General features: G+C 35.5%; 2 protein-coding genes across 2 annotated transcripts in view; one reads left to right on the forward strand and one right to left on the reverse strand.

Moving 5' to 3' along the window:
- Window positions 1-63: 63 nt before the first annotated feature.
- On the reverse strand, window positions 64-5,665 carry LOC104818202 (probable Ufm1-specific protease). The gene is made up of 13 exons (XM_010547685.1): window positions 5,465-5,665; window positions 4,661-5,017; window positions 4,229-4,497; window positions 4,045-4,132; window positions 3,757-3,932; window positions 3,352-3,442; window positions 2,530-2,652; window positions 2,390-2,437; window positions 2,223-2,299; window positions 1,823-1,911; window positions 1,634-1,745; window positions 1,140-1,242; window positions 64-470 (listed from the first exon to the last, which is right to left on the reverse strand). Exons 1-13 carry the CDS (start codon window positions 5,652-5,654, stop codon window positions 241-243), a joined length of 1,953 nt encoding a protein of 650 aa, XP_010545987.1. The 5' UTR covers window positions 5,655-5,665; the 3' UTR covers window positions 64-240.
- Window positions 5,666-8,646: 2,981 nt separating this feature from the next.
- The window catches only part of LOC104818203 (probable pectate lyase 22), a 2,863-nt gene continuing 1,710 nt past the window's right edge, over window positions 8,647-9,799 (forward strand). Inside the window, exons 1-2 of the mRNA XM_010547686.2 lie at window positions 8,647-8,817; window positions 9,055-9,799. Of these exons, the coding sequence (XP_010545988.1) occupies window positions 8,687-8,817; window positions 9,055-9,799 (876 nt within the window). The 5' untranslated portion in view covers window positions 8,647-8,686. The remainder of the gene's footprint in view (window positions 8,818-9,054) is intronic.

Genomic DNA, 9,799 nt, shown 5'->3' on the forward strand with positions numbered 1-9,799 from the left:
TAGAAAGATATCTCAATATATATATATATATATATATATATATATATATATATATATAATGACTAAAAAGAAATTATCCAAGTCCAATAGAAGCAGGCTTGTGCACTTAAAAGAGGAACAGAATCCGGAATCTACGAAGTTACATAACAAAAAACAAAAGACCAATTAGAAATCATAAAACCTTGAAAATTCACTTAAGGCGAAGGCTATTCAGACAAGGAAACTGATAACGGTGAATGATCAGACCATGTTAGGGCGTTGAGGAAGAAGAAGATTGTAAAACTTGTTATGCAAGAAGAAACTCTTCCCTTTGCTATCCACTGCTTTCTTCCACCCGCACCATCCGCCGTTCACGATCTTCTTGTGATCGTCGCTTCCTGTGTAATGCGGATCCAATATTAGGAACGCGCAGTCTCCGGTCGCCTCCTCATAATCCACTCCCAAAAGAGTATAAGCGAGAACCCCTCCTCCTAGAAACAAACATTTCGTTACATAGTTTTCATTTTATGAAATGTAAATGAGGTTTTTACACAGAATGAAACCAAATACAGATGAAGATATCTGATACAATTCCTAGATCGAAATTCTCTAGATAAACAGAGGTGGAAAGAATCAAAACCCCTAATCAACTTGTTTCACGAGAAATTTAGACCCAATTTCTTATAATACGAAACGTCCTAAAACCCTAAACAAAGTTGGATTAGAAACATTAGTGTTGTGGTTTCGATCACGAGTAGATTAGGGATTTTTTTTTTTTGTTAGTTTCACCGCCTAAATAGAGAATTTTCGATCTAGGAATCATGTCAATATCCAAAATATAGATTTACATGAAGATGAATTAGAAAACTTCTATGGAAAGAGAAACCAATGTTACATAGTAACCGTGTAAGAGATGCAAAAAGTTCTGTCCTTTATAACCAAACCGTTTTTCCTCGTAACTTACCGATCATAATCAGGGTTCCTTTACATAGTTACCGTGTAAGAGATGCAAAAGCAAAACGTTCCATCCTTTATAACCAAACCGTTTCCCCCCTGCCTTACCGATCATTACCAGGTTCCTTACATAGCTACCGTGTAAGAGATGCGAAAAGTTTTGTCCTTTATAAATTATAACCAAAACATTTTTCCTAGTGGCTTACCGATCATTATCGGGGTTCCTTGGTTCTCAAAGTGCATAGCTAACTCGCGGCATTTCTCTGGAAGCTCAGATCCAGATCTCACGTTCATGATTTTGCAACTCACCTATAAAAGGGAAAAGCATTTTACTTCGGGATTTAGGTTTAATCTATCCGAGAAAGAAAACAGAGCAATTTTCGACTCTCCCCCGAGTTTTGTTTCTGATTATATAACTTGTGTTAAGGACAACAAAATGTAAATGACAAACTAGCCAGCTAATCACAATTGCAACTTCTTAGTCACCGTATGTATGATTTGTTCATTATTGACGGGGATAGTTCCAAAACTAGATTTCATAGTTTTCACCATCAGAAAATATATCCGGGGCAAGAATGTTTTCCATTATTTCACCTAAAATTGAGACTTATGCGGTGTAACTCTTCTATATGCTCTCAACTTAGGATGATTTGGATATCAAAATAAATTCAAACTCGAAATTTCAGGGTAGAAAGCTTACACCCAGAAGTTTATCCAACACGAAACTTAATTCAATGGCACCGATCCACTCGCGCGACCCTATAAAAGAAGGATCCTTGTCCCCGATCTCCACAAGTGTCTGTTGTATTTCCCTGAGAAGCCAAAAAATATCAGCTTAAGCAACGGTGGAATCCCGAGTAATCAATTCTCTCGAGGAATTGTTTCTTACCTATGGGAAGGAACAGCAATGGATGTATAGTGTTGAAGCCTAAACCAGGAGATAATAGTCTGCAAGGAACGGTATGCACAACCCCAGCCCTAGCAAAAACACGATAAAGTAAGAAGTTAGAAAGTTGTTCATATTATGATATAGCTAATTTTCAGGCAATTCGAGTGAGGCGGGATCATTGTCAAATATTTATACAAAATCTGCTTCTTTTTCCTAGTAAGGGCTGTAGTGAAGATATTTACGGCACAACAACACTAGACAGTTTTCTATACTTTCTGCTTTTATTTTCTTGTTGAATATCGTTTCCCCAGCACCGCAACTTCATTAGTTAGTGTCAGATCATTACATTTACACACATTTCAAAACATTGAGAGTTGGGAGAGCAGAGAAATATATATACCGAGTCATCAAAACCATCATGAAGGTAATGGTAGTACTCATAAGGCCCTTGGATAAGAGATACAACACCACCCGAAACTGCATAGAAATTAGGAATTGAAGAGAATGGATTTCTGGAAAAATGAAAACAATGAGGCAGAAAAAAATATGAGCAGAAATAGTGCTAACCTCCGCTGCTAGGAATTCCGATATGTACATCTTTGAGCAAGGTGGAACCTAATGATGTCCATATAATATCATAATTGGAGCCAATATAGAATTTTAAACACAAAGAAATAAAGAGATACAGAAGAACTTGGCATATGTACCCCTTCTCTTCAGGTTGATCCTTGAGTCATCATTCAAAGACAAATCCAAGGCATTGGCAATTCTTAAAAGCGGGCGATCCATAGGCAGAACAAGCCTCAAGTGCAGGGATTTTCTAACATCAACTGCAAAGAAAGAAACAATTAAGAACCATATGTCAATTGTCAAGTATCACGATATAAGTATCGGTATACGTGTACCCAAATCTTGCGAAAAATGATATATTATCACGTCATATTTGAGTGTACTTACACTATATATATACACATACATATCTAATTTATTTAAATGTCTTAAGGTGTAATAAGTCATTACTAGTGATGGATATTTCACTTTTATTTGGTTTTTTTTAATCTTGATTTTTTTATTTTTTTAAAAAAATATATCCATCAATTTTATTTCGTATTTCATTCGTTTTGTTTTTTTTATTTGCATCATCTTTTCATTAAAAAGATTTTATTTTTTTAAAATATTTTCCGGTTAATTTTGAATTCAATTTAAATTTTGGTGATTTCATTTAAACAGATCATACCAACCAATTTAAAATCGAATTTAAAATTATATATGATTTGGTTTAATTTAATTTAGATCGAGTCGTTGTTTATAGAGTAGGGAAATCTCTAATTCATAAGCATAACAGAATAATATTTAAAATTATGGTCCATTATTATTAAAGTGCGGTATAACAAGTAAATCATGGAACCTTCAGGTTCGAATCCTTCAGACGAGCACCCTACTAGGGCTACATTAAGAAAATGTTTCTTGGGAATCTTTATATGAATCTACTTGTAATAACCTTATTTTAACATAATGCTAAACGTTACCTTGCTTCATTTCGGTCTCCCCATAGTTAAGCTCGTATATAGTTGTCACTGGGTGTACTAACCCAGGTGGATTAAAGTGACAAACACGCAGCTGCAGGGGAAGAAAATCTTGATATAGTCAAGATAAACCATTACGTTACATGAACAAAGAAGCATCAAATTGATACTATGAGACATTGGACAAGAAAGCTATTTCTCTCTTTTCAATATTCCAAAAGGCCATAAATAGAATTCTGAAACTTTAGAATGCTTTTCTGCTATATCAGCACTTTAAAATGTAGAAAGAAACTTACTGATGTCAAATAACAGGAGTTCAAAAATCCTGAGAATGGAGGTTCTGAAGACACTATCTAGTACACTCACATTAATCTGAAAGGAACTGACATGAGGAAAGGACAGCATTACCTGAGGATGTTCCAACAAGAGGTTTGGTAAAATAATCTTCTTCAGTGAATATAACTGATCAACCAAAGCAGGGACAACAAAACTTGAAATCGCATGCATAAGAGGAAGATCCTTGGGTGCATAACAAAGCACGTCAAGCTTCAAATCAACAACAACGATCCTAGATTCTTCGGTAGCTGATGAAACAAGGAACAATTAAGAAATAAAAATTATTAGAATTGTATATTCAGAGTACCTCCAACATACGTTTGATATGAAAACCTAAATGACGAACATTCGGATAAGCACCTGGAAAATATTCTGCGCCAGGGGCATCAGAGTTCAGGGACTTTTCAGACCTATTGTGTAGAACCGATACTTGGATTTTATCTGCATTCTAAGACGGCAAAATTTCAAGGAAAGCGAAACCAAAAGCCAAGTGGTAACAAAAGGGACAACAACACAATGATACAAGAAATTTTGGTTCTCTTACCTCTGCTGAAAATCTTGCTGTAGTTGATTTGCTGTTCAAGCAAAAATGTGAACATGGCAGCATTTGTTTGTCAGAGTCTCGGTCAGAAGTCCCAAGAAGGTTGATATTCAAAGCATCAGCGCCAAAGCCCAAATCTTTTCCACGGAAGATAACTGGTTTTGGCAATTCTCCAGATGCTTTCTGCAGGGTCTCAGCCATATATGCAACATATGGTTCGTTGAACTGGGAAACAAGTGCCTCTATGGCATCTGAAAACATCTCCTCACAACCTGATAAAGAATGTTACTACAAATGTGAATACAAAAAGACCAACATCGCCAGTTATCATGCATGCTGCTTACAGTTGACAAGATATTTGCCTTCTGACACAGTTATTTTCCGGTCACAACACTTGGAAGAGTGAAATTAAAGACATCCAGATTGAGGACATACCAGATGGCTTGTTAGCGGGAAAATAGATGGGCAATTTGATTGGCAGCTCACAGTGAAGCAAGCAACCGGTCTCCCAGAGATACTTCTCAGGTCTATCCTCGTACACAACAGAAGTAACAGGCTCTAACTTGGTTGACTTCTCGCTTCTAGAGACAAAGAGGTGAAAGTTACCGGATTGTGCATCCAAAACACCACCAACCGTCTTTTCGTCATCTAACTCTCCCCCCTTAGATAAATGCTTTCGTAATCGCCGAGCAGCTCCAACAGCCTCCATGGCATTTTTCTCGGCATCAGAATTCCCAATTATTAGAGCCCCAATGACTTCAAAACCTTTTGGTAATAATACCCGAAGATCATCTGCTCCAATTTTTTACAGAACTGACTAATTTCAACTTCCTAATATAGAACTGAACATATAATATTACACACTGAAAAATAAGGATAACCAGCTTGTGAGATTCAACCATAGAAACATGCATACAGGAACCAATGTAATCCCCTGAAAATCTAGTTTAGAGACTAAGAAAGATGAAGAAGATGATCACCCAAGACATGCTTGAGCATCAGCATGAACCCCCAGGAAAATAAAAATAAAAAAGACCATTTAATGTCATTCATTCTCATCCAAAGACAACAAACAGAGAACAGATGATCAATGAAGAAATCAACTTCAGAGCTCTGAAACCACCATACGAGGCAAAGACAGTTATCATCATGCAATACAACTTAACATAAAATCAACCGTTCAATTTAACTTCAGCAACAAATTTCCAAGCAAAACAAGCTCAAAAACGGCTCCGTTACCAGATTCTCGGACGAAATCTGGAGAAGACGACGGAGGAGCCCGATGGATGCATCGTAAGGTGGAGACGACGGTGAAAGGCGGGAAAAAAGGGGATCCGATGAGCCATTGGAAGCTCGCCACTTCATTGCCGGAGATATTCAAACTCCGGCACAAGACTCGTACGGTCGCCTTCTCGCTCGAAACCGCCATGGATCCGCCGATCAGTTACTTCCGTACGACAGGCCGACTGATCCCTCCACGACATCGTAGGAGAAAAATGGGCCTAATCGGATCAGGCCCATTTAGTAAATATTTTGGGCCTAACTAAAATATCAATTTATTTTCTAGAGAATCTTGGGCTGACCCAAACAACAAGTCCTTTCCAATTTACATTATATTATAACCCCGTAAACTAAGGTGATACATGGTTCAGATTTTTCATCGAATTGAATTATTTTTTATTAAAATATATTTTCTGTTTTTATTAAAATATATTTGCTGTTGAGACAAATTATTGCTTTTACTCCATTATTTTTATACTCGATTAGATTTGATTTTGACTTGCAATTCTTTAAACTCAAATCCAAATAAAAAATATTTTACTATCCATTAATTTAATTAGAAATCATTATGAGAAAAAGAATATAGAAAGAGACAATTTCGTTATCACCCAATTAAAAATGTCAGGAGAAGAGGACACAATGTGAATGAGAGAAGTTGCAAAGTAGCTTTCAGACCAACCGACCATGCACATGCACATGCACATGCACATGCACAAAGCCTTACGTCCTACGTAGATTGATTCAACCATTCACTTATTTCACTACAAAGACACGGAAGCCACATTTTTTTTTTTATAATTCGGCTAGTTAATTTTTTTATAATTCGGAAGTTAACTAGGCGTTCGGCCCACTCGAACCACTTTATTTTTTTCCTCTCAAATGAATCACGACCTCAATTTAATTGTATCTGCTAAATGACTAACCGTGTTGCAACAGACTAAATCCAAGGTTCATCGATATAAAAATCGATAAAATACTGAATAAACCGTTAAAAAAAAACACTAAGAATTTGATAGAATGGGACTTTGGGCAAGCGTATATTCTTTTGTATTTTGTTTTCGTTATATATCTGTACTGAATTCTATGATATTTTGTCTACGGGTAAAGCAAAATTAATATATTTTTATTTAATTTTAATTTAGAGAAGATAGTTTTACAGGGATAAGTAAACAAAAGTTCTTTGCACAAAAAAAAAGTAAACAAAAGTTTGTAGTAGTCAAACATTTAAAAAAAACCCTAAATTTTCTCATGAAATGACCATGCATGTAAAGTGTGCAGTGTCTGCATAACATTTTTTAAATTTAAGAATTTCCAATTTTAGTAGTAACATTTACTAATTTTCCAGTATAATGGATAAATAAAATTATAAATAATTTGCCACCCAGAATTATCAACTAATTAATTATTCATAATTTGTTAGGTATAATAATTACTCGAAATTAATAGCTGAATTTATTGGAAAGTGGTGATTTGATGGGAGCACATGGCTGGGCACTCTCCTGAAACCCAACTTTTATGGGCCCATGTTGGCCCAGCTCTCTCTCTGCCACGGTGATGGCATGCGCTTCCAAACTTTTTAATTTTGTGATACAAGATTTTTTTCTTCAATTTCAGATAAAATAAATTATTCATTTTTTAAAATGTTCGTTTAAAATTAAATATTTAAAAAAAAATCATTTTCGTTCGTTTCATTTTTTCAAGAAACATATTAAGAAGCGAAGTGATAGGAAAATACACAACTAAAAGGAAAAAAAAAAACATTTTTATGTTTTAGAAAATATATAAGCTCCCAAGTCACAAAAAGATGATAAGGACAACTGAACGAACATTTTGTCATGTCTTGGTGTTCATAGAAGGTGTCCTATATCACCTCTCTACTAATCATGTCTCCACTGAAATGGGCTCACATATATATTTGTGATATTTAAACTAATTAATTGTTTGATTTTATAGATTATCCATCTTTAATTTTGGAAAAATGTTTATTCCCCTTAATGAGGGTTTTTTATTTACTTTTAGATTTTTTTTTTGAAACTTTTTAGAATGTAATTGTCGTGATAAATTAATTGAAATTCTTGAACTTTAAAATTCTTGATTCTCTTGGATGTAATTGTGGTGATATAGTTTTATATATGTGACATGAAATTCTTTAACTTTTTAGTGAAGGATTGACTAGGAAATTCACATCTAAGTTAATATGGTATCATGACAGTATATATGAATCTGTAATTCGGATTACTAGTTAAGAAATTATACTTTTCTTGGATATTTCATATTTATATTTTGCATCTTCAACATTTCGAAAAACATTTTATTAATCAATGTATATCTTTCAAAAAGAAATTCCATGAATTTATGTTTATTCGAATACTTGTGAATTTTTATCATTTTGTATGTATTTTTGGATCAAATGGTTTTTAATTTTATCGAGTGATTGATTATTTTTACGTATGAAAATCGTGTTCATGCGCGTACGGCTATTCATGGGTGTCCGACCCTCGGGTGTAAGTATCGGTATACGTGTACCCAAATCTTGCGAAAAATGATATATTATCACGTCATATTTGAGTGTACTTACACTATATATATACACATACATATCTAATTTATTTAAATGTCTTAAGGTGTAATAAGTCATTACTAGTGATGGATATTTCACTTTTATTTGGTTTTTTTTAATCTTGATTTTTTTATTTTTTTAAAAAAATATATCCATCAATTTTATTTCGTATTTCATTCGTTTTGTTTTTTTTATTTGCATCATCTTTTCATTAAAAAGATTTTATTTTTTTAAAATATTTTCCGGTTAATTTTGAATTCAATTTAAATTTTGGTGATTTCATTTAAACAGATCATACCAACCAATTTAAAATCGAATTTAAAATTATATATGATTTGGTTTAATTTAATTTAGATCGAGTCGTTGTTTATAGACAAATGTGGTGATTGGTGGGGCATATTCGAGTTATATAATCGCGGCAATTAATTCTCTGCCTCCAATCCCAAAGTAGATGAAATAAAATTCATAAGAGCCGACAAAAAATAAATAACGGTGGGTCCAAAATTAATTAATTCACCTAATTAACACCTCAATTCTTCATATATAAACGTACGACTCTCCTCCACTTTCCACACTTAAACTCCATAAACCCTTTTTTATTTTATTTTAAAAAACTATATATGATGAAAATTACAAGTTTTTACAATTTATTTTCCGCATTGCTTCCCCTCTTTTGCCTTCTCTCCACCGCTGTCGTTTCCTCCTCTTCGTCAGTCCCCGATCCTGAGCTCGTCGTGCAAGAGGTACACAGGTAATATGTACTACAGTCTATAGGTATATTATATAGACATTTTCATTGTACTTGCATGGATTTGGTTATTATATATACGAGTGTACGTATATTGATTTATACGTACGCAAAACTGTATATTTTGTGTGTATTGGTCTGCACGTTCGTTACAGTTCATGTCTTTTACATTATTACCGTATTATCTCATGGAATATATACTTTCACCTTCACCTAACTAGGATGTTATTTGACACGTAGGAAGCTAAACGAGTCGATAGCGAGGAGGAATTTAGGGTTCTTCTCTTGCAGGACCGGTAATCCGATCGACGACTGTTGGAGATGCGATCCGGAATGGGAGAAAAACCGACAAAGATTAGCAGATTGCGCGATAGGGTTCGGGAAAAATGCTATCGGCGGTCGGGATGGAAAATTATACGTGGTCACCGACCCTAGCGACAGTGATCCGGTGAACCCTAAACCCGGAACCCTAAGATATGCGGTAATCCAGGACGAACCGTTATGGATCATATTCAACCGAGACATGACGATACAGCTAAAAGAAGAGCTCATGATGAACTCGTTCAAGACGATAGACGGCCGGGGAGCGTCCGTACACATAGCCGGAGGACCTTGCATAACCATACAATACGTCACGAACGTAATAATCCACGGCGTGCACATACACGACTGCAAGCAAGGAGGGAACGCTATGGTGCGGGACTCCCCGCGGCACTACGGGTGGAGAACGGTGTCGGACGGCGACGGCGTCTCGATCTTCGGCGGAAGCCACGTGTGGGTCGATCATTGCTCGCTTTCGAACTGTAACGACGGCTTGATCGACGCGATAAGGGGATCGACGGCCATAACGATTTCGAACAATCACATGACGCACCATAACAAGGTGATGCTGCTCGGGCATAGTGACACGTATGCACAAGACAAGAACATGCAAGTGACCATTGCGTTTAACCATTTCGGTGAAGGGCTCGTCCAAAGAATGCCG

Source organism: Tarenaya hassleriana, unplaced genomic scaffold, assembly GCF_000463585.1.
Source record: "Tarenaya hassleriana unplaced genomic scaffold, ASM46358v1 Cleome29, whole genome shotgun sequence".
Taxonomy (NCBI): Eukaryota; Viridiplantae; Streptophyta; class Magnoliopsida; order Brassicales; family Cleomaceae; genus Tarenaya; species Tarenaya hassleriana.